This window comes from Trachurus japonicus, chromosome 3 (assembly GCF_045865225.1).
Source record: "Trachurus japonicus isolate A0001 chromosome 3, Traja_1.0".
Lineage (NCBI taxonomy): Eukaryota > Metazoa > Chordata > Actinopteri > Carangiformes > Carangidae > Trachurus > Trachurus japonicus.
This window is the reverse complement of record NC_140909.1, coordinates 18,531,898-18,556,593: the sequence shown is the minus strand read 5'-3', so window position 1 is coordinate 18,556,593 and position 24,696 is coordinate 18,531,898. Positions and strand designations below refer to the sequence as shown.

Sequence of the window (24,696 nt, the reverse complement as noted above, 5' to 3'; positions counted from 1 at the left end):
TGCAAAGATATTCTATGGGATACTGCCATGCAACTCCCAAGCCCAGTTCCCGTCAGATGCTAATAACTATCCTGCAATGGTGACACTGCCTGTTCAGAGACACTGTGCTGGCAGAGAACACTCTCAAAGCCATAGTTTCATTAGTGGTATTTTTTGGGACTCGGGCTGTAAAAGTCAGTGGTGTGCTGATGGATGTTTGGCAGAGTTTCCCAAGCGGCCAGTGGTGCTGCTGTTGCTGCTTGCGAACTTGGTGAAGAAGCCCACGTGGCACGCTGCAGCCACATGCCTGGGGCCCAGCCAACAGAGAGGCGTCATAAAATTTTGGCAGTATAATCCTTGTTCAGCTGTGAGCACTAATGAAGGCTGCCTTGTTTGTCTTTGACTTTTTTTTTTTAGGAGTATGATTTTTTTCAAGTTGTAATAATATGATATCGAGTTGTGATTTATTGGTGTATCATCATATTATCTATGGAAATAAAACAAGCTTATAATAAATAACGAGAATATGAAAAATGGGTCATTTTGAATAGTGGAAACGTCTAGAGCTCCAGAGGAAAGTAGCTGCATTTAAAAAAAGGTTGGAAAATCAGCCAAAACGTCACATAGAACCAACCTGCAAAATTAAATATGCTAATGCCAATGACTTTTCTATTACAAGCTCGTGGCATAGGAGCAGTTTAACCTGAGGTCAGCGAGGGATTAGCTAAAAAATCTTTAACACTAATTCCCTCACACCATCAATCAGCAGTCCCTAAATCAGTTCCCCTACTGCAGTATATGAACTACTGTATATAATACTCCAGGTGAGAGTGGCAGTAATGCAGGAGGTGTTAAAGGATTTGTACGTTAGCCAGCGACGGAGGTAGCTTAGTCAAGAGTTACAATGCAGCTTGTTTTTTCTGGATAATCAGTTTTGTTTACATGAGCTCATTTTCTTCAGTGCACCCCTGGGGTAGCTTTCCATTCAGTCGTCTGGCATTTCTGCTGTGTGTGTTTGACTCATTAAGGACAATGAGCTGTCTTTATGGGACAGCTCACGGCAGAATGTGAGTAAAGCAAATTTGACGTTTGGAATTACAAACTTAATTTGGAAAGAGACTGAGCGGATGTTTGAGTTTTGTTGTATACTGTCAACGCACTCACAGTGCTGGTGAGATACAGATTTTTTTTAACCATCTTTGACTGGACCTCATTTCCCTGCTCTACATGCACAAACTAAACATGATTCCTGTTCAATACCAAATATATTGTTGTTCTTCAAGTAAAATAAGTTTTTAGCATTTGAAATAGTAAAAACAAAAGGAAACTGAACATTCGGTCAGGCTGCCAGACATTAATCAATGTAGAGGAAAGACTGAGAAGTGTATGGAAACTATGTTGGGACAAATCAGACTGTGTCGGAGAATGTCAGTTGAGTAGATCGATCCTCAATGTTGAACCAGGAAACACTTTCTTTCCCACTGGTCAAAGAACACTGAGCAGATCACCTTCAACTGTGCTGTGAGTGCACGGACATCAAATGTGTCCTCAATGCATTTTTACTGCATTCACTCTAGTACTTACAGTACAGTAGCCCACCTGAGACAGACATTAATGTTATAACCAAACAACATAAATGCACAACATCCCTTCTTTTTTTGTGCTGGCTTTTGTCTTGTTTACTCCTCAGGGGCAGGTGCTCAGCGTTATTGATGTTGCAGCTCTCCCCATGAATTTTAAACCCCTTTGATTAACAGGGAGTCATGTGAGGCAGCTAATGAAATTTCAGACACGCACCCCATGCAAAAAAATCGTCGCATGCAGCGTTGTCAAATATTGACTTAAATGCCAAGAAGGGATCTAAAATTCTGATTTTGACACTGTGTGACAAATCAATCAAATAGCTTATGAGAGTAATGAAATGTCAGCACTGAGACAATGTTATGAAGTAACAAATCACAATAGAAAATGTTTAATAAAAACAAAATTTAGTGTATGTCTGTTATGCGCCTGCTCCAATATTTATGACAGGTTTACAGCCAGAAAACATGAGGGAGAATAATGTTCATAAGTAGGATTTCCTAATATTAAAAAAACTGAAGCTTGTTTTTTTTTTTTTTTTGCATGATTTTTTTGGTTCTCTCCCTTACATGGTGATATGTTTGTCAGCGATATGAAACGTGCAGCACATTTCAGTTTGAACATCATGGTAAACTGCCCCTGGAAGACGTTAGAAATCCTGTTTATCCGGAACAATAAAGGATTTTCATATCTACTATGTCTTTCGAGCAGCAGAGGAGCACAAGAAAATAATGCAAATGACCATCTGCTACTCTGTGTTCATTTCTCCAGTCTGTGCCATACAGGAACAGGTCTGCACTCTGCTTCACCTGCGTGGGGCTTGGTTAACATATTTGTGGCAAATGGTCGGCATGTGGGTGAGACGGCTTCAGGAGGACTTTTACTTTTCCTCTTCTTCTCTCTTTACTGACAGTAAACTAACATCAGGTTCATCAGTGTTTGCTTGCATCTATCATATCGTATAATGGCCTTTACATCATGTCTGCTTATCTCAGGTTTGTTTGTAAAGTTGCAGCATTACAGCGAGATCATATTTCACGTGCCCTACTCTGCACTGGTCTGTCTGACCTGTCAGAGTGAATCAGGTTGGACTGAGCTGAGAGCTCTGACTGGACTCCAGAAGCTTCTCTTTGGGCTCTCGGATGTCTGATCTAATGGAGGCTGAAGAGGACAGACATGCTAAAACACGCACACGCACACACGCACAACAGCACTGCAGACTTCTAGTTCTACTCTGCTCATTGAGTACAGTTCAGATAAACAGAGGCTCGGACCAGAGTGGACAGACATTATTTAGACAGAGAAGTGAAGGGGTGGAGAGGGGTGAAATGTATCACAGCCATCATTATGTAAAAGGCTTTTATGTTTTGTTCATTTTTTTTCTTCTTCTTTTTTTGCCGTGTTGTGCTCATGTGTGAACAAACGCTAATCCGGAGTAAACAACAATACAGCCTCGAGCTGTAGCCAGACACTTGTACAGTAGATTTTTAATTAGGCTGTGGCTAATTGCGGCATTTCATATCTGATAGTTGGACTGGATAGCCTACACTGGATGTCAGAGTTGGAGTGTTTTCTCTGGCTGTGTTTTCTCTACTTTTTATAGAATAAAATTCCGCATTAAGCTTCAAGCTGCGTTACGGCCAACGGAACAAAAATGATCCTGCAGCAGAGAAACGTCAAAATGATTAAGTTGAAAATTGCTGCTGCCCTCAAATGATAAGTTCATTTGGCTGCATGCTTTATATTCATTTTGACAAAATACACTTCATTTATTATGGTTATGTAAACATGTAGACATTCAGTCATTTTATGAGCCAAGGACACAAGTTGACTTCTACCATTCAGCACCATGTTTTGTGAAAGCATGTTGCATTATAACTTATAGCAGTCAGTCGATGTTCGCTGACCTAACGACGCCTTTCTAAAACATGCAGCCAGGGCTTAACCTCTGCAGTCGTGTGAGTGGCCTTTAGCGTTTCTCATTGTTTAATCTGTTAGTGGCCTTGTTGTGTTTGATTCGTTCAGACGCCAGGTGACTGGGATCAGATCACATACAGTCATGTAAACACTGTTAGCAGCTTACCATGGTAATCCACCTTTTCCGTATTTACCCTCTGCACATACAGTCATGTGGGGAGCGCCTACCAAGAGGCAGCACTCATCTGAAGGTCAGAACAGCACACACGTAGAGAGAGACGGAGGTCACTGCTGTGTAACTATTTGCATTACTAGAGTCCTGCTAATGCACGTTTCCCTGAGGACATGCACGTCCTCTGGACTGTAAGGATTGGTAAACAGGTCACAATGCTGCTCCAGCAGAAGTAGCCATCTCGGATAAAAGGGAACAAATCAATACATAGTGTTTCAGTGTCTCCCTATCTCTCTCCCTTTTTAGCCCCAAGATGCAACTGCTTCTTTTTTTCTTTTCTTTTTTTTGGACATAATGAATATTTATGCCTCTCTGTTGAAGCAGTTACACTATATTTTTTTCTAATTTGCTTCAGTTTCGTCCTCATTTTATGCATGATATGCCACATAATGAGTCTTGACTTTGAAGTTCAGGAATGGTGAGAGCAGCGTGATGCTTTATATTTTAAGAGCTCATGGGGTGTATTTGTAAAAGCCGCAAAAAATTTGAACTAGTTGGCATATTAGTTCAACGGAGATCACACAGAGTTCAGGTTGTGTAATGTTGCAACAAGAGAAGATTTGCCGCTGTCCCCTGTTTGTAACCCAGTTTGTGAGTAAAATATGTCAGCGTTTCAGCGTGCATCCATCTCCACTAATGAGAGACAGCCCAAGGAGAGTAGAATGACTGTCAGCTCCGCTCAGCGTGGAGATGATAGAACTTAATTTCCTCCAGATTTCTCGGCAGCGGCTTCTGTCTGCATTGTTGTGCTGCGGGGAGAGATTATCGGATTATCACACAATAAGGAAAAATGTCGAGAGGAGAAAAAAAACTGGAAAGACTTAAAAGTGTGAGATGCTTCCTGCTCACAGCAAGGGGCCTATTTAAGTGAACAGCCATATGTGCTGGCTTTGTTCAAGGCTGAGGTTTGCAGATGATTGCTGAGCAAAAAAAAAAAAAATCTCGGGAGATTGAAGCACCAGGACGATCACAAGTACTATTCTCATCAGGAGCTATTGTCAGTGTCCAATCTTAAAAGGGTCCAAGACACCCAGATGCTGTTTACTGGGGCTACAGCTACACTAATATAGGTTTAGTCTTAAAATGCATCACTTTTTCAATGCTTACGCCTGAAATTCATGCCTGGAGAACTTTCAAGCTTCTAAAATATAGACATATAGAAACGCTGCTCATCCCATTAAAAACTCAGGCTTTGCATTTAGTCTGGATTGGCCAAAAATAGCACACACCAATCGTGTGTTAAAAACAATTATTCCCAGTTGGCATTTCCATCGCTGCGACTGCCTCATACTCATATTGATGTGTTGGTATGGACAGAGCTAAAACACACAATTTTAAAATGCTGTTTTAAAAGTGTATTCCTGTGGTTGTCGTTCCCGGGGGTATACGATCTAAAATGCAAATGAGAACTTAGACATATATGACCTCTGTCTGACCTGTGTTTATATTATACCAAGGCCCTGCCGCAGTACTTCCTTTACAGCACTCAATACTTTGTACATGAATAGGACTTGTCTCCCCCGTGTCATCTCTGTCTCAATTCTATTCTCTCTCCAACAGAGTAGAGTGGAATGAGCAGTCTTGACGTCCCCTGGGGGAATGTGAGCCGGTTGAAGGTTGAGGCAGCGAGGTGATGGGGGGGATGCAAGCGGGTCTTTGCTGACTGTTGCTGGAGGCCTATCACCAGTAATGGGCTATTGACCCCCCTTGGGGTGGGGGCATGAAGTGACTATTCATCACAGCCACATCCACGTGTCATCAGACTCCCCCTGTCCCCCTCCTCTGCGACCACACAGGCAGATTAGGCATCATGACAAGAGGCACTCACTCGGCAAGGCCAACTCGTTTCATCCTTTCCTTTCTTTTCCTTCCCTCTCCTTCCCTCACTTCTTTCTCCTTCCTTATCTCCTCGCCTCTTCCAAGTTCACCTCCCAGAACCAATCCCATCGCCATGCTGTTTTTCCCCCCCTTCCAGCAGCCATACACAACCTGAACTCTGGGTGCACTCTCCTCTAATCCACAGCTAGTCTTATCTCAGCTGAGGAACAATAGCTACAGAGCACAGCTCAGAACCGCAGCCTGCAGAAAAATAGCTCCACTCCCACAAGGCTGTGGGCCCGTCTGCATCCAACAGCGTCAGCCAAGCAGCCTGTCACTGCCTCACATTAAGTCCTCCTCACTGCGTGTCGGGAAAAGATTCCAGCTTCTGTGTGTTTGACCGTCGTCCAAATGGAATTTCTATTACTGCGGCGCAGTCGACGGCAACGGCAAACGACTAATCACATTTGTACTCGCTGTCGCCTTGTCAGTGTGCTGATCTACTGCTCGTCTTTTTGTTTGTTCACTGCGGAGCTGCGTGAGTTAGCCGTGAGGGCTGTTCTGTGATTCATGTAGGTAGACGGGCACCTTTCCAAGCTGCTGCCGCTCACATTCATCTTCTATTAATGAGCTTTCACCTGTGTCCTAACGAGCTATAATGGCGACTGCGCCCCGCATAGGATCAATGGCAGTGTCTCTGCAGTGGACATTTACATAGGTGAAGCATTGCCAGTGAGGTAGGATCAAGTCACAGGGAGTCAGTCAACGATGTTACATTATCTCTTGTTAAACAGCAAATCCAGGTAATTACTCATTACTGGATGCCAGACTTTGTTAATCACTGCTCCTTTCAGTGATAACAGGCTGTTTCTGAAAGGTCTACCATGGCTCTAGAAATGGCACTGAGGGTTTCTTAGTTGGGACATCTCCCTAACAGCCTGAAATATATCCCGAGAGCCACCACACACCACACCACTGTTACAAATTAACACAACTCTTTGGAAATACTGCACTTATAAAAAAATACCGTCATTCTTAAAGTAGACATGGGCTACCTCTCTAATATCACTATGCCATGCAACACCAGACACGTTTATGGTTCAATCCCAGGTGATGCCACTAGCGGTTTGGTATTTTTAGTTTTATTGAAATAGCGTGGGCTGAAAACATTTGACCCCCTTGACCTTCCATTCACCACCTGGTGGTTACAAACAGCCCAGTGGTTCTGTTTGTAACCAAATACCTGGACAACTAATGACATTCCCATCTGCTGTAAAGCAAATGTTAACATGCTAACACGCTAAACTAAGGTAACATTTACACCTTAACATCATCATGCTAGTTTTATCACTGTGAGCATGTTAGCATGCCTGTCTTAGCATTTACCTCAAAGCCCTGTTGCATTCTGGGTGTGGGGTATGAGTAAAGCCCTGTGGGGGGGAGGTGTACTGTATATAAATGTACTAAGTCAATCCTATTGCTGTGAAGACAGAAAGCCACTGACATGTATAACACTGATTACATTGAGAACCAAGTGTTGTAATGTTGTCACATGAAAATAATTCGGAAAGCTTCCTCTGATTTATTAGAGGTTTACTGCACATCGAAGCAGTGGGTTGTTATTAATAACGAACCTCAAGTACGTAAGTTACCTAACAGTTGTTTTCATCAGTCGTGAGCCCTCAAGTGATGTGTGTTCATCAACTGAGAGCATTTCACTGCTCTGTATATTTGTTATTCTCCCTGCTCTCTGCCTCTGTGTACGTCTCCCACTCTCTCTTCCCATCATTCTCCTCAACTTCCTGTCGCAGTCTCTCTGTTTATTTCTCCCCCTGTGACAAACTTGCATCACCTGCCTGTCTCTAATTTTCAGTTTTTTTCCCCTCCCTTTCTCTAGTCACTGGCTGTTGTTCTTTATCTCTTTCCTTTTCTTTTTTTTATCCATCCCCTCTGACACTTCTTTCTCCTCCTCTCTCTCTCTGTCTCTGTTACTTTGTCTGGCTTACTTCAGTCATCACCCGCCTCCTGCTTGTTTTCTGCTTTGTGTAAGTTCTCTCCCTAGACTTACTCTCCTGCTCCAGTATGGGAGTGAATATACATATACATGTCAGAGTGTTATCCAAGACACTCTTCAGCTTCCACTCCCTCAGGCCATCTGTAGGAGCTACAAATCTACACATACATGAGTGCACACACCCACACAGACACAGACATGCCTTCACTAGGATATTGCATGTGACTGGCTTCATGCAACCTTGTCCATGAGCAAATTAACACATATTTGTGACTTGTTTTGAAATAGCATTTTGTTAGATTTTGTAACATTAGTCCCATACAGACTCCCAGCTCTTTGGTCCTGCCTAAAAGCACCACTCACCATGTGTCATTTGTCTGTCAAGGAGTATGGCCCCTGGTAGAAAAGGCATTTATATGAAAGCACAAACCAAAAATAGTGAAGCAAGACCCAAAATACTCTTCTCTCAGGGCCAAAGCAGGAATAGACCGAGTCTAAGCCCTGGCTTACAGGCTTCCCAAAAGTATATACATGTGTGACAGGCAGGCAGAGGCCTCAGAGTGTACCCACCACAAGCCTGGCACAGTGTGAGCCAGGAGGAAGAAGGAGACAGAGAGAACAAACAGCACGGCTGCTTTTGTTCTGTCTGCAGGAGGCTGATGGAGATGCAGTGGCACACAGAGACACGAGCACAACAGACACATGTCCTCCTTGCAAATGGACAAACCTGTCACAGTGACAGACAGACAAACAAGAGCCTGACTGGAATAATCTACGTTTATTGATTGTTTGCATTTTTACAAATACAAAACACCAAATGAAGTAAGAAATATTGAAATAGTGTGGGCTGACATTAGCAGAACCACACAATGCTAATTTCTTCCCTTTGTCTTGGCTGCTTTTGTTTCTTCAAAACACCATGAGACATGAAAATGAAATTAGAATTGGGGCGAGACGTGTGCACAAAGCTGACAGCGTCGCTTTGTCTTTGCTTATCGTAACTGCTCTCCCAGAGGTCTTTGGGGAACAGTTGGCAGCGAGAGACTCCTCTCAGGCTCCACTCACGGAAGCGGAATGACACTCAATAGCAGGCCGCCACGGGTCAAGGAGCAAACACCTTCACTTGTCAGCCAGCTCTTTGACTGACACACAATACCTGTGGGTGGCCCCCGGTATAGCGCAAATCCTCAACTGGCGCCTCGAGATAGACGGTGTTCGCTCCCCTCAGACCTGGCCGCTCAGACAGAGTGAAATTAAAGAAATGTCTCTCTGCTACGTACAGGGCTTGGTTGCAGAGGATTTGTAAATCGAACCTGCAGCCTTCTTAAATGTGTTGTGTTTTGAACAAGCTTGGCTGCCCATTGTCACAGATGGCTGGCTTTACATTTAAGCATTAGCAGGCGTAAGCAGTTCATAACCAGGGTGTGCATTGAGCAATTCATTTATCTTAATCAGAAGGCATCTGCTATATCATTTAAGTATTTGTGTAATGTATGTTCAGTTACCTGTTTAACACTCAGTCATTGTGATGCTGTCTGCAGAGATCCACCTTGTTAATGAGCGGTCAGATCTGGTTTAGAGCCTATATCTTCAAAGCCTGGCCATTGTTTTCCTGGGGTGTTAAGTCAATCACATCTAATCTTTCACTAGTGGACAAGAGATCCCCTCAATGAAATCCAGATATTCACTGTGGCCCTGCTTGTAGAAAAGCCTCTCTGGCTCAGTAGGAGTGGGCGTGTTGCTATCAACCCTAGAGACAGATAAATGAGTTTTCCTGTACGTATTACTGTAGATGCTTTAGCCTTGCAATGAAAGCACGCTTACACACTTGTTTGCTACACCTTGCAAATGTAATCAATTCTACTGGTTGGCAATAAAGGAGAAAGGAGGGCCTGGGAGACTGGAGTGGTTTGGATGATGAGGGTTAGATGACCTGGTCAGTCCTTTATATGCAGCAGGATGCGGCTGCCAGGTTGGTTGCAGTTAATGTTTTTTGATTTAATCCAGAGCTTTCTTCCTGCCCCTGCACTGCCATGGTAATGTGCCCAGAGGGCTCTTCCTGTAGAAAGTGGAAATGGAGCTTCCTTGGATTTATTGCAAGGAATATATTCCTCTCTCTCCCACAGGATTAATCTCACCAGTTCATGAACCAGAGAGAAAGACGATAACAAAGACTGGCTCTGTCACTTGTTTCAAAGCTTAACGCTTCTCCTCACTGCTTCTTTTTTTTTTTTTTTTTCGCTCACATGTGGAAACCTACATTCAACTGAGGCATGCTTTACAGTTGAGGTTTTATGACAGCCAGTATCCATGTCTTTTCTCATTAGAGAGAAATGCGTCTTTGCTCAAATGCAGCTGTTTGGTTCTCAGCAGTATGCTGCGCTGTCCCCGCACTCATCTTTTTTAGTGGCACTAAACAGATGGTTGTGGTCAGTGCTGCTGCTGCTGCTGCTACATGGCTGCTGAAACTCTGTTGAGAGCAGCATGCTCTTTAATTGTTGCTTAAAATACCTGAAATACTCAGGACTTAAAAGGAGCATCATGTTTTTTGTAGCAGCAGCATCAAATATTTTGAATTGTTTTATTCCTGTTGGTGGCATTAAAGATAAATCAAAAAGGTTACTTCCAAACTTTTTAGGGGCATGATTGGAGGGGTTACAAAGGCCAAGTAGGTGAAGGGCAAAAGGCAAAAGAAAGGATGTGCAGCATCTGGACAGGAACTCCCACATCCGGGGAGGGGGCACTACATCAAGGGAGGGTGTGGTGCCTGACCTCTCACCCTAAACAGAGGGGTAGAGGTCAAAGACTGAAGATAGACTGCAGCTGTGTTGCAACATGCAACCCCACTGCCATGCCAATCACTGTAATTTGCCTAGACAGATGTGTCCCCACCCAGTTTTCCAAGCATGTCTCAACAGGAGCTGACAAAAAGAAAAGAGGGAAGGACAGAAGGAAACAAGGAAGGAAGGGAGCAAGAAATCAGAACAGAGAGTAGGAGGAAGGCGAGAAGATCATGACTATCTCCACACACAAGGCCTCAGTCTTGGGAGCTGGCAGAGGGAGTCTCAATCCACCGCAGCAGTTTATCGAAGGCAGCATGCCTCCAATTAAAGGGTTCTTCCCTTAAGATTTACCCACCACCTCACTCTCCTGCCTTTTTCAGTCTCTTCTAGAGCTATTTGTTCTTCTGCAGGGGAGGTAGGACCTAATCACGCCAGGATCTCGTAATACCAAGTCTTTTAACTGAGATCAAAGACTGCAAGTTTGCCTAATGCGGGATTAAGCCGAGATACGGGACCTGGCAGCCTCACCTCACTCCACCCCCTCTACCTCCACTTCCACCACCACCACCAGCGGCGGGTAACTCCATTAAGGCTCAACGCATTGCTCATTTTTCCGCAAGAGCTCCCTTGGGCTAAGAGGCAATTATGCAGTCGTGTGGCATAATATTTCATTCTCTTCACATTGCATTACTCTATGGTGGTGCTGGCCGCTAACAGCTTCATGCGGCCCAGGAGGAAGGGTGCAGGCTGCTAACAACTTCATATGAGTAGAGGGAGATTGAAGGGGGTGGGGGGAAAGGGGGAAAGAGGAGAGTTCTCAAGGGCACGATGCTTCATTACGAGTCAGGTCTGTTTCACCTCTCTGCATGGAGAATGAAAGGTTTTGCATGCATCCAAGCTTTGGTGCTGTCAAGTATAGCTTCAGGACACTAAAATTATGAAAATCTAAATATGGGTATGCACTGGATTTAAGATTATTCACATTATGTGCAAGAATTCAGGGAAAAAAGTTATCCGGAAAAACACTGAAGATGATAAATACCACAAGGCTGCTGCAAGTTATTCTGTATTTCTTTGAAATGCAATTTTGAAAGAAATTTTTGAATCGTATTTAAATTCATCCCTTTGCAGGTTTCTGAAGGGTTGAGGTGTCCTGAAAAAGCGACTGTATAAATCATATTCATGATTTCATATGTGGAAAGTATGGACACAGCTTCATCTCAGGATAAATGGGAAAGCTGGAATTGTTTGAAAAAGGGAGAGAAGTGGTGCATATATTTGCAGGTTGCATCATAAGGACAAAAGATGCAGGTCCCTTTGTGCAACATGTGAAGATTTCTCAACACACACCATTCTGCCCTCATTTGTTTTTCGCCCAACCGTTATGATAGATAAAATCTTCACCATACTGAGAGACAAGTGGCTTTCTGGTCCAATGATTTCTTTTCTGGCAAGTGCTCCCTCTCACCCTCCATGTTCGGATGAGTGGCACATGCTGCAAAGAAGCTGCCTGTCAGAGGTTGTGCTTCAAGCTGTTGAGTAGAACATTTATATATATATTATTTTTTTCAACTACTGTAAAGGAGAAGATATTTTACCCCCCATCTGAGGTTGTAAACTTGCATGGAAATTGACCATTTTGAGGAATTTGACAGTGCCGTAGGCTAATTTTGATCCATGGTCAGTTGGTTTATCTGCCAAGCCATTCAATAGTCCATCACATGAGGACACTTGAGGACAAGCTGACAGATGACCATGAGATCTTTATGAAGATGAAGCTCTTTTTCTAATAGCACCTTGAGTAACAGTTTTAGCCTCAGACTTTAAAGTTTAGCAGTTACTGAAGTACTTCCTGAACAAAGAAGTAGAGGTCTTATTCGAAAGCAAGTAGAAGACTGTTAACATATCAATTCATCTGCTTAAGGCTTTAAATTCACACAAAGTTGAGTTTGGTGTTCATAAGTTGAAGAGGGAAACACAGAAGGAAGAAGGAGAGAAAGGAAACTGTCTGTTCACCTCTGTTCTGACAGAGCAGGCATGTGCAGCCTGGGGCAAGGCTGTGCAGAACGCTTGTGTGGTTTCGCTGTATTCAGGGAGGTCACACTGTGTGCTTTTATAGGTGCTCAGCCTCTCAGCACCTCCCCCCCGTTATCTCAACTCTGTCTTCCAACTTCCCGTTTCTGTGTTCAGCTCAGGAACAGCAGCTTTAGCCATAGGTTGCTTCATGTCAGAGGCCCATACTTCACCATTCACATATCTCATCAACCTACACAATTCTGCTCCCACGGTGCCGCCACTTGGAGGAGTTTAAACTTGAGATATGAAACAAGGAAGTGCAGAGCGAATGTTTATGTTGTTGACAGGCGTGTGTGTCTGTGAGGACCCGTAGCCATATGTCCTAAGACACATATGCCTGGCGAACTGCTGTTTGTATTGATTTGTGCTATACAGTTTGACTGAGATGCATCATTCCTTTGCAAGTCCACTTTTTGCAAGGCTGTATAGCTCCACTGGACAACTTGCATCACATACAACACACAACTCACAGGCCTCACATTATTTTATTTTTTTTAACAGTTTCTTTGATCCTAGTTCACAGTTTTGCCCATTATGCATTTATTGTTGTGTTTATTACCAGCCATAAAAACAGAGACTTGCTGAGGTTATAGCTACTTTCCTCAGAGTACATTCAGCTCTAAAGCCTGCATGGTTACATTATTTGTGCACTGTAGTCTACAAACTGATGGCAATGGCTGTGAACAACAAAGCACAAAGCTGAGACTGTGCCCATGAAGACTGTTTTGTCTCCCAGGCTAATCATTTTAAATAACTCCTCACATTCATCATGTCTATATGCCATACACGAAATGTGCAAGTCGGGCCTTATAAAATGTGTTGCTTTAGTGTCTTATAAGTGCATCTGTGGTCATAAATCCCCATTTCTCATATGCTGACAGTGTTCTCCCCCCACTGAGCCATTTCCATCTATAAAGTTTTATTTCAGCGACCTAGCATTAAAGACCAGCCTTTCCTGTTTGTAGAAATACGATCTGGTGGACGTGGGCCTAAGGACGGACCTGTGAGGCAGCTGCCCCTGTACGACACGCCGTACGAGCCAGCCGAGAATGGCGGCGACTCGGACCCTGAGCACTCGCGCTGTCCGAGAGAAAGCCGACTGCCCCAGGATGATGAGCGACCCCCCGAGGAGTATGACCAGCCCTGGGAGTGGAAAAAGGAGAGGATTTCCAAAGCATTTGCAGGTAAAATAATCATCAGTGTAGCCTTCATCACAGTAACATCTACAGTAATGCGCAAAAAAAAGAGCCACTGAACCTGATCAGTATTAATGGGAGCTTTGAGGAAAGAAATGCACGGCGTCCTTGCTTTGAAACAGACTGGAAACAAGTTTTGTTTTCATCCTAATAGAAAAGAAAATGCAGTTAACTTACAGTATGAAGGTTTTCAGCTGATGTTACTGTTAGTTATGTCAGTAGCTCAAATTCAGTTTAGCAATGACTGTATTTCAGTCAGGGTTGCCTTATTTACATTCCAAGCTTTTAACCCCTTTTCATTTGAAACTATTTATTTTCTGCTTAACTAACTCAGGTGTCTGTTTTTCCAGCTCTAACAAATTTGATTATGGCTTCTGCCAGGTTTGCGGGTTCTACTGCTGCTGCCGCCGTTGCTGCTGCTTTAAACTCTGTTGACACTTCTTTTTTCCTCTGTTAAAGCCCTTGCTGAATTCATTTGCAGGTGTCCATTATACTGTTTTGATTCAACTAATGTCTGTTTAAACTAAGTTGATATCTCTGCTGCTCGCAGGAAGGCATGATTGGGTGTGCAGGTGCATGTAGGTGCAGGTGTAGTCACTGTGTTTTTGGGAGCTTCAGCATGGCTAACACAGCCATAACATCAAACAGGGCTGTTCCTGGAAAGAATATGGCACCCAAATTTTTAAGAAAACGAAAATACCAAGGCTTTTAAGATGATCAAATAAAATCAGCAACCCATGAATCTATTTTTCATCGCCCGTTTTCTCTTTATATTTTTTTCTTTTTCATCCTTGAACAGCTCTGCTTTGTTATGACTGCATTAGCTACGAGGGCTCTGTAAGTGGCACTGGATCAGGCCCCCACAGAAGAAAGGACTGCACCTCTAAACCCCTCACAGGTACCAATGGAGACGGGGCTGGGGAGTGTCTCTTGTCTGTCTGTAATATATCAATGTGAGATCTGTGACGGTGATGCCTGAACCCTCCTGGTTGCACTGAACCTTGCAGTTTGGGATTTATGTCTCACATAAATCCTGCAGCACCCAGGTTGAATTTGTCTAAAAGTTACACACATGTTGTGCAGGTTATTAGATGTTTTCAAATTTGATTAATTGTGAAAAGTCAGATCAGAAAACAGTCAGATTGAGAAAAGGTCACCCACTTCAAAGACAAATGACCTTGCTTTAAACATTTTCTGGATTAAAATGACATTATCAGGAGGCCACTGGTGTGACTAGAGTGGACTAATATTGTCACAGCCACTGGTGACGTTCTCCTCAAATCAGTCTTGCAGTGGAAACATGAGTGTGACAAGTGCAATAAGTGCAGAAACACTAAGACGGAGGGTGATGAGGTTTGAGTGTGTGAATTTGTGTTCACTCTCCCACCTCAATGGTACTGTGGAAAAAAAATTACACTTTTTAAACATTTTTTCCTTTTCAACCAGTGAACACAAACACCCTGGCTTTTTACTCAGGTACCTTGTGAGTGGTGAACAGTGGATTCAAGGCATCAACTTCAGATAGCATATGTCAACAAAACAAATATTTCAATAACCATGTTTCAGATTTTAGCTCAAGTGTTCTTCTATTATGGAAATATTTATTTGGTTATGTTTGATTTAAAATTCAGAAAGTCTTAAGTGTGACAGGATACAGTATTCTGCATGAAAACATCAGCATGACTATAACATCACTAAATGATCCATTACTTTTTTTTTAATTACAGCCGAATAAAAGAAGCCATTAAAAATAAGTACGGCCTAAGGGTTCATTAATCATTAGTAACTGAGTTTTATAGAAGTGTAAATAAAAACCGCACAGAGCGAGGTGCTGAATTAAATAATGCACAAGGAAATTTTCTATTTTAATATTCTATACTCTATATTAATATCTCCAGATATTTCTCTATTTCATTCATCTTTTCATTTGCCATCTGTGTGTTTTGGCATCACTGCAAATTATTTACACAGCATTGCAACAAAGTATAAATGATTACTATGTGGAGATTGAGAGCACAATTAATCCCTGATGGTGTAATGCTGGCAGTTGTGCTGATGGACTCACTGGGGATGCTTTAGAGATCTGGAGGTGGATCTAATTTTTGTGAAATGTCTCAAACACAAATTCTGTGAGTCATTAATTTCATGACGATAGATGAGCCTTAGGACATCCTAAAAAAATTATAGCCATAGAATTTGATGCTTTAATTCTTGGAAAAGCATCAGAATAACACCAGGATAGTTCTTCTTAATCTACAAGGTGAACCATGGTAACAGCTGCAGAGGAACAGAGAGGATGTTGAAGTGAGCGTCACTCTACCATGTTTAAATGTGTGTAAAGTGTCTTATGTGGCATTAAATGGCAGCCAGCTCATGAATCTCATTGGTGCAAGAACGAGAAGAGGCTCAAGAGAGTAGTTAGCGACGCCCTCCATGTGAGGAGAGGAGCACTTTATAGCATCCTACCTCTTACGCTCAAATATAGAATCACTTATCAGTGTGTGAAATGGTTTCTTTAGTTTAGAAGACATGAACATTTAGGAACAGAATAAACAACATGTAAAATGCATTGATGCAGCAGCTCCGATCTACTAGTATGCATTTGGATATCAAAGGTCTGTCTGTTCATACATCCTTCTATGTTTTGCTAATTTTTGTCACTTAACTCCCGTTTCTTGTCGACTGAGGTGTTTTCTAGGCACTGAGGTCTTCATAGGAGTCGTGCTGTTCTGCCTCCGCAAGTCATTACTTAAATAAAGGATGCTTCTTAATCACTTTCCTTCTCTCCCTCATTATTTTTCTGTCAAGCAGCACTCAGAAGAGTTTGGTTAGGATGCTATTTACTAATACATTCTCTCTTTCAACTCCCCCTTTCCACACAGCGTCCTTCTTTTGATGATGATTAATTTAATTTTTATTGGATGTCAGAGTGTTGGCCGGGAATGGAAGAGATACGTCTTTAAGTTGTCTTTCAAAGAATGAAAGCTGCAGACCAAAAAGTACTTTGATTTAATGCACGTCTTCATTCTGTGTTACGCTTAATTCAAGCGGAAATAATTCCCCACTATTTGGAAGACAGAAAAAGGAAGAAAGATGAGAAAGACGTCTCTGGGACAGGCCTTGTCAACATTGGTTTGTTGCCTTTGTAGAGCAGCCCTGGATCCAGACATCAAGAGGCTTAGAGAAAGTTTCCCACCTTTCAAGGTTTGAGCTTGTGTGCCTGCACCCAAGGCTCTGATCTTTGCTACCAGCTTACCTCCAATGTCAAGAAATTATACACTGCTTCAGCATTTAAGTCCACTTGTGAGCTGGTTCTTTAGGACTATACTCACAATCTCATAATTCCTGCTTTATAAGTCATTCCTGTATCATCCCTCTTTGGACTCCTTTAAGACTCAACTTCAAGTATATTTTAAATTTTGCTAGGTTACCCTGATCTTGCCCTGGAGATTACTATCTTAAACATCTGGCTAAGCAGCTGTTTACTGTTACTTTCGATAAATATCATCCTTTAAATGTTCACATCTCACACAGGCAGGATTGAATTGTCTTGCATCCACGCTCAAAGCAGGGTTACGTACAGTTAATGAAATTTTAGACTGGAGTCATAAGGTCATGGGCTTACCGTTAGAGAAAGAGATGTCTGGACATGTTTGCTTTAGTAGCTAGGGGATCCAGGTTGAGCTTAGATTTCATGGTAGGTTACAAGTATTATATTATATTTTACTCTCTTTAGTTGATCTTGAAACAAGATATTTTGGTTTCTCACAGCAGGGCCATTTTTAGAGACACGTTTTCTGAACCTTTTTTAGTTGATGGAGCCCTCTCTGAAAAAGTAGTATACTAGATAAATCCTCAGTTTAGCTATTTCGTCTAAGCCACATGGTTGGAAGTGAAACTAAATGCAAATGTTATATTTCCCAAACAGTACTTTGTAAATGTGCATTAGATTATGCAAAGGTACTTTTTGATGTAACTCCTTGGAGTCGGGCACTTTTGAGCTGGTTTGACGTGCCTTGACATTCTCGTAACATTTTTGATGTTTGTTTGCTACAGTACACATAGGTGAGACTGCATACCGAAACTGTATGTAGCTATTTACAGGAACTTTTGAGTGATGCTATATTTTTCAAAGCCAGTGGCCCATACAATGAATATTAGTGATATAGGTGGCAATATGCGGTTAATAGTTGACCTACTGCATTGTTCTATGCAGTGGCTGATAGCATTATTGAATTGTTTGACAACATTTTGTGCACCCTCTACTTCCCTTCACTGCCATTTGCCAAGTGCTGTAGATAACATGGTTGAACTGGAGATTTGTCAGTGTTTGTCTGACTACTCATGTTATTTACCCAGCTTGACTCCAGTGCAGTGCTGTTGCCATGTCCCCAGATCTCAGCAATTAGGTTAGTAATTAAAAATGTTTTCCAGTCGCAATTTCATGCCTGATTCACCACTTTGGCACATAGGCACACGGCCTGTTTTACATTCAGTATATAGCTCCATGTGCTGTTTGGCTTCTAAACCGCAATTTCCCTCAGTAATGTTTCTATAGCTGTTGACGCACTTTATGGCTGCATAATATCAATGAGTAATGATACCGTTTTTTGCATTTTGGAGGCACTTTGCTGTGCGTGTGAAAAAAAAGAAAGCCTTCACAGTTTATATTCCAACAATTATGTGGGAAATAAAAGTGTCTGCAAACAAAGTATTAACAGACAATGAAAAAAGCAGAATCTAACTAAACCACGGAGTGGGTGTAAGAAGAAAAGGGATTAAATAAGCACCAAGTGCTGCCTACGTCCTCCCTCTGCGGTGTAACACAATAATGCAATCTGCATATAAGACTATTTGTCTTCATTAATGATAGGGGAAGGAGAGCAGACTAATGCTCCCGGCTACAGCCCTTTTTCCTCAGCTGTCCCTATCACTGCCTGCATGCTTGCCTCTTTACAACACTTGGTCTGGTGTTATTATTCACTGTTGGGCTATCTCCTGACAGGTATGCAATGGAATGTAAATTCCCTGCCTTGTTAGGGTGCTGGGAGGCTGTGTACTTGCGGTTTGGTTAATCACTCATCCCCCCCCCAATACCCACCCACCTCCCTCTTCTGGAACAAACACACACACACTTGTTACAGCCTCTTTCCTGTCTCCCTCCTGGCTGCTGAGTAGGTGATGGATGAGCCTGAAGGTGAAGAGTGAAGAAGACACATTAGGATTTGACCACATGAAGAAGCCTGCCTGTGAGGGCAGGAGAAAGTGTGCTCGCATGTCCGTCACTTTAAGCCCCGCGTGCTTTGGTTTTGCATGTGGCTCGCTCGCTCACTCACACACACTCAGACGCGGACACGCCACCCTCAGAAATCTGAACCCCGTCACAGCAGGGATGGGATCGAGAGCCATTGTTACTTAATCTCTTTGCCCTCTGTTACCTGCTACTAACTCCTTTCACTTGGCTTCCAGCCAGCAGGGTACCATGCATTTAAAATGGCAGATAAGAGGAGGTGCCGTCGCTTACTCCCTCAGGTCTTGGGGAGCTTTATGGTTTTTTAATGAATCTTCATGGGCTTAACGACCCAGAAATCTGAGGCTCGTGTCTAATGTCCCAAAATAAATAATTGATTCAGTTACAGTCCTGCATGGGTTACTTGCGCCAAAGTTAAAGCCAGCTGTTTTGTTGGTGCTGTGGTTCTGTCTGTCTCTGCTCGGATGATCCCGGTTCCTCCCACCGTTGTCTGTCACTCTGCAGCTCTGTCTCATCCTCCTGGCAACACCCCGCTGATAACCTTCCTGACAGCCCTCTTTCATGAGCCTCAAAATGTGTCCTGCCATCTTTCTCTTGGCGCTGCCACGGGTGTTATCTTCACTCGCACACATTGGTCACACACAACACAGCGCTGTAAACCTCCCTCACAGAGTATTGAGGCAGCACATGGCCAGCAGGGCCCCCTGGAAGCTCCTGCTGGCCGGCCGTCGCTCACCACATCTCCCTTCTCTCTCTTTATAAAAGAGAAAGGAAAAGGCTTAGCTGTCATTTCATCTCTATCACCTATTTTTTGTGCCACTTGCATTTTTTTTTTTAACACTGTCTTTCAAAGGAGATTTGTGCTTTGAAAGAGAGCCGGGCCGTATAATGCGACGGATACAGTATGCAGAGAGTTATGAGGTGGCATTTCACTTCCCCCTGAGCATTACACAGTTGTTATCTGTAATGATTCGGGTGCCGATGGAACAAACACGTCTTCAGAGGACGCAGGTTTTGTGTTGCAAGCTCTTCTGCTCATAATGTGCAGCATAAACATCACAATCTTCCAGCTTGTTTTGAATATGCATGCAATTAGCCAACCAAATTAAGCAGAACTAAATTAAATGGCGTTGGTGGAAACAAGCATAGCTGGTGATTTATGGTGCTGCACTGTTTACAGTGATGAAGTGCCATGGGCTAATGAAAAGCCCGGGTAAACAAATACCTGGCTTTAAAAATAGACCGGCTCCTGGAGGAACAAAGGGAAGGTAAACTCTGATAAAGAAAGGGGGGACCGTCGCCCATCGCTGAAGTATTCTCTGTTTCTTTTGATGAGCTAAACTGTCAACATAGCTGTGAAGCAAATAATAAATCAGCTCTAGCGTTGACAACACTCCTTATTGAATGCTGGTACTCAAACTGGTACTGTAAAGCCACATGAAGCTTGTCTTGGATTTTCTTAACCAAAGTCCTGACATGTCCATGTTTGTGTGGTCAACATGAGTGACAGACACTTTGTTGATTTTGAATTCTTAATAGCCTCTATTCCTATGTCAACAGGAGGTGGTGTGTACTAACATGGAGTGAGGGATTATGCAGATGAGTTACTGCATATTGATCCAAATGCGGTCAGATCAGATGACAAAGATGTAGTGATCTATGTATTTACTTGTTCCATATGCTCTACGAGATGTTTCACTTGCCAGAAAGTAAAAGAGAAAATGTACCTCTTCTGTTAATTACACCGACTGAATCAGAACCCCCATATTGTAGAGCGTGATCACAGCTTTCTGTCGCTCCTCTCAAAATTGCAAATGTTCTACCTGATATTCACCTCCAGTCTCTAAAGCACTCAACGTGTTGTTCACGCAAACTACAATGTGCCACCCACAGGGCTGATAATCAGTCAAAATCTGCATTAGCCAGCAGAGCTATTTATCAGTGTTTGTATTTATCAGTGTTTGTAAATGGCAGGGGAGGAGGGCAGTGTAGTGGGGGTGGATATATGAAAATGTATGTGGCAGTGTGTTGAGCCTTCAGGGTCTGTGTGTAAATCAGATCTCTTCTGTGTAGGCGACTGTTGTCACCTCGGCCCTAAATTTGAATTTGTCACCGAGTTTGTCTTTGAAGAAGACCCCAAGGTATGAAGATGCACTCACCCATTACGCACCATGGCAGCTACAGACCCAATGATTATTCAGGGCGGCCTTGGGACTGGCAGGATTTTTGAATACGTTTTATAAAGTGTGGCGGATTCCAGTCACTCACAGTTTTGCAAAAACAAAACACCTGGCCATTCAATCAGTTTACCTCAATTTTCACAGTGCTAAATGCTGTTATTCAGCGGAGCAACCAAGCGAATCTGAGCCACACTCCCCCACGTCGCCTCCTCATCCTCACTGTGAGGCTGCAGAGTGCAGGCAGCCTGCTGCTCCCCAAACAATTACACGCTAATCTGCAATGTGAAATGAGTATTAGGCTTTTAATCTCATAGGAAGAGAGTCCCCTACTTCACCCCAAAGTAGAGGAAGTTATATTATCTTCCACAGTTTCTGACCTTCTGCCATCATTCCCCATGCTGCATCCTGACCGCTCCACCACCCGAAACCTCTCCCATCAGTACAGACGGCAAGCAGCTCCTCCTTCCAGCCACCGTTCTCCAGATTAGCCCCCTGACACTGTTAGGCCCGGTTATTTAATTGCTTGTCGGGCCGAATATTCTCCAGTTTCCCCCTTCATCTAGCTTGCAGATATTGCCTCTCATTAGCATGTCCTGTACTACCACCATGCTGCAATCCCTCGCAGGCAGGAAGACAGACAAGTCCATAAAATTATGTTCATCCTCCCCCTGAAAAGCGGCCTGCATACCAGTGACACACTAATGGTTATGAATACAGCTGTATTCTTTTCATCTGAGGCAGCTGAAGTAGCACCTAATCAACTCTCTTCAGATGAGGGGGTGTTACTCTGAATCACAAATGTGACTCTGGCAACATAATTGCTGCCATTCATTTTTTTAATCTAAATGTTAGAAACTGACATATTAACAATCTTAAGCCCTTAACTCAGATGTACTGTATCATTTAAAGGATATCTCTGACAATCTATTCATATGTCCCAAAGTGGCTGTGGATATCTACTACATGCTAGCTGATATACATCTGCCAATCTGCTGCTGCTGTTCTTCTTTTCGTCGCCGTCCTCTTGAGTCAAATAAGGCCGTCACTGTCCTGACATGACATGGCTGATTTAGCTGTATAGTTGTCAGACTGATGATTTCAGGCTACCGCTGAAGGGTTTTCTTGGAAATGATAACCCTGTTTGAATTTCAGTCTGATTTGATTTAATTTAGTGGCGTCTAGTTTAATGGAACAAGTCGGGTTCCTGAAGTGAAATCAGGTTATCCACATTTCTTTTATGGTAAGTTTTAGTGCTTTTCCCATTTTTGGATCTTAACAATTTATGGGATTTTTGGGGCGAATTAGAGGAGCAACACTTGTATTATTAGTTCTTCCCACTTTAGTATTATTAGTTCTTCCCACTTTATCTCATACAGAAAGTACTGCCACTGTGTTTGAGGAATCTCAATTGGAGAGTTAGTACACTGTTGTTTTCCAAAACTGATCACATCGAATTCATTTAGTTTCTTTTCCTCATATCTTTGCCTACAATGGTAAGACCTCCAGCACCATGGACAGAGACATTAAATTGTCCTTAATAACCTTGTGAGTGTTGCCTCACTGGAGGGTCTGTATTTAGAAACGATGTAAACACACACACACTCCAAAGTGTGTCTTAACCTCCAGAGGATCATACAGTAGCTCTCTAAAGCTGCTCCTGCTGGACTACGTACGTTTATTAGCCTTGGCTTTTAACACCAGCTTCTGCTCGGATGATGAAAAAACATTCCCCTGTCCACCCCATTTATTAAGTATCCCCAGCTATTTAACAAATGGCCCCTCTTCAGTGACATATATGTTTTTGCAAGAGAACTCAATTTACCCTGGAATACCCTGCCTGGACATTATTTAAGGGCCAAAGCCTGGGGGAGTGTCCACTGCCAGGATGGATCGCTCTGAGGTTTGTTCCAGTGAAGGATATTGTCTACATGATTGTGTATCTTAATAGAGGCCTAAGGTTTTTTTTTCCCAAACTGAGTACGAAGGATAACAACAGAGTGTATGCTGATGTTCTGTGTCTGTGACTTTCTGTAGCTGAGCTCGAGGCAGCTTTATATTTTATGGTCCAACCCTTTAAGGTCCAGCATTATATCATTTTCTATAGTAAAGTCTGTCACACAGTCAATGATGCATTACTTAGAAGTAAAAAGGAGGGATTCAGAACTTTGCATTGCATGTTTTTTGTGCATCTCTGTGTCCCTTCTCAGGTTTTGTTTCCTTAGAATTCCTGGGATTTTACTGAATTTTCCAGCACAAAATCTGGATATCTATGATAAAACCTTAATCAACTAGGAAATGTGGGATCACCAGCAATCAAACCCCACCCAACTTTTATAACTAACTTATCTTCCTTTTTCAGTCCTGTTGTATCCCTTCTTTTTCTCATCTGCAGCTGCTGCTGATTCTTGGATCCCAATATAAACCAAGTCTCTACCACAACGCTGGCATCTTATTATCTGTTCTTCACTTACCCCTCTTTTCTTTTCTCCTTTTCCCTCCCACTGTTCTCTGTCATTGCTCCCTTCTCCTCACTCCCTCTGTTGTTGTCCATTTATACCTCTTGTGACTGTCCTCTCCTCCGCTCCACCTCTCCTCTGGTGACTTGGGCGACACTTGCAGTAGAGATTAAAGTGATCAAGGACCTACCATGGCCCCCTCCTGTTGGGCAACTCAACACCAGCCCTCCCCTGGTGGAGGAGCAGGATTCTCCCTCTCAGACAGCTCAGCCCTCGCCAGGACAGACGAGCTGTGACCAGCACCACCATGGTGGGTGTTGGTGTTCACATTGTCCATCAGTTACCCCCACCCAACCCCCCCTCCATCCTGTTGGTCTGTCTGTCTGCCCGTCCATCCATACAACAACCCATTTGTCCGTACATCCTCCCATCCATCCATCCATCCATCCCTTTATCTAACAATGTCCTTCAGTGTGGCTAGCTGTCTGTCTCTCTGATTGAATTCATGAAGACTTTGAACAGTTGAGACTGTATGTGCTCACAAAGTCAGTGGCATTTAAACATGATAGATTGCATTACGTATTTTGTGAATGGATTTCTTCTAATCTGTTGGTCAGTGACAACTCACTTAAAGAGTTCACATCTTTTAGAGGCAATATGACTTTAGGTATTAGCTCAGTAATGGCCGCACTTTTCCATCTGGATTACATGTGGCAGAAAATCGCTAACTCTTGTGCAGGTTTTAGGGCTGAAGGCTCATTAGTTTTAATTGTGCTGAACTCCCTTCTGCATGCGTAATTGCCATTCGCTGTGACCCCCATTTCCTCTTGTCAACATACTCATACCCGTCCCAGATGTCCCTCTGGCCTGCTGTTCCCTACAAGTGGCTAACATGAATTGAAAAACCAAACTCATTTAAGGCAATTTCAGTTCATGACTTGAGTCTCTTCACCTCCGGTTTAACCATATTTACCATCTTATCAAACACGATTGACAAGTTATTCATCTATTTTAAACTCATAGAGCCTTTAGTTGATTTCTGAAGCCGCTCAACAGACTAACACTGTGACTGCTGTAATTACCCAGGGAAAAGAAGGACGTGTAGCAGAACTAATGCCAGGAATGGGATTTCCCCTGGCAGAGTGGGAAGACTTAGAGTGAGGCCGTGTAAGAGGACACCGCTGTGTGCTGTAGGCGAGGACAGGGCAAGGAG

General features: G+C 43.0%; 1 protein-coding gene across 5 annotated transcripts in view; it reads left to right on the top strand.

Annotated features, from left to right (window-relative positions):
* shf (Src homology 2 domain containing F) overlaps positions 1–24,696 on the top strand; it is a 92,081-nt gene that overhangs the window by 51,763 nt on the left and 15,622 nt on the right. The window contains exons 3-5 of one of the 5 annotated variants that reach the window (XM_085765076.1): positions 13,366–13,584; positions 14,396–14,494; positions 23,647–23,793. In XM_085765076.1, the coding sequence (XP_085621202.1) occupies positions 13,366–13,584; positions 14,396–14,494; positions 23,647–23,793 (465 nt within the window). The remainder of the gene's footprint in view (positions 1–13,365; positions 13,585–14,395; positions 14,495–23,646; positions 23,794–24,696) is intronic. The other 4 variants (XM_085765091.1, XM_085765098.1, XM_085765084.1 and 1 more) reach the window with 4 other exon arrangements.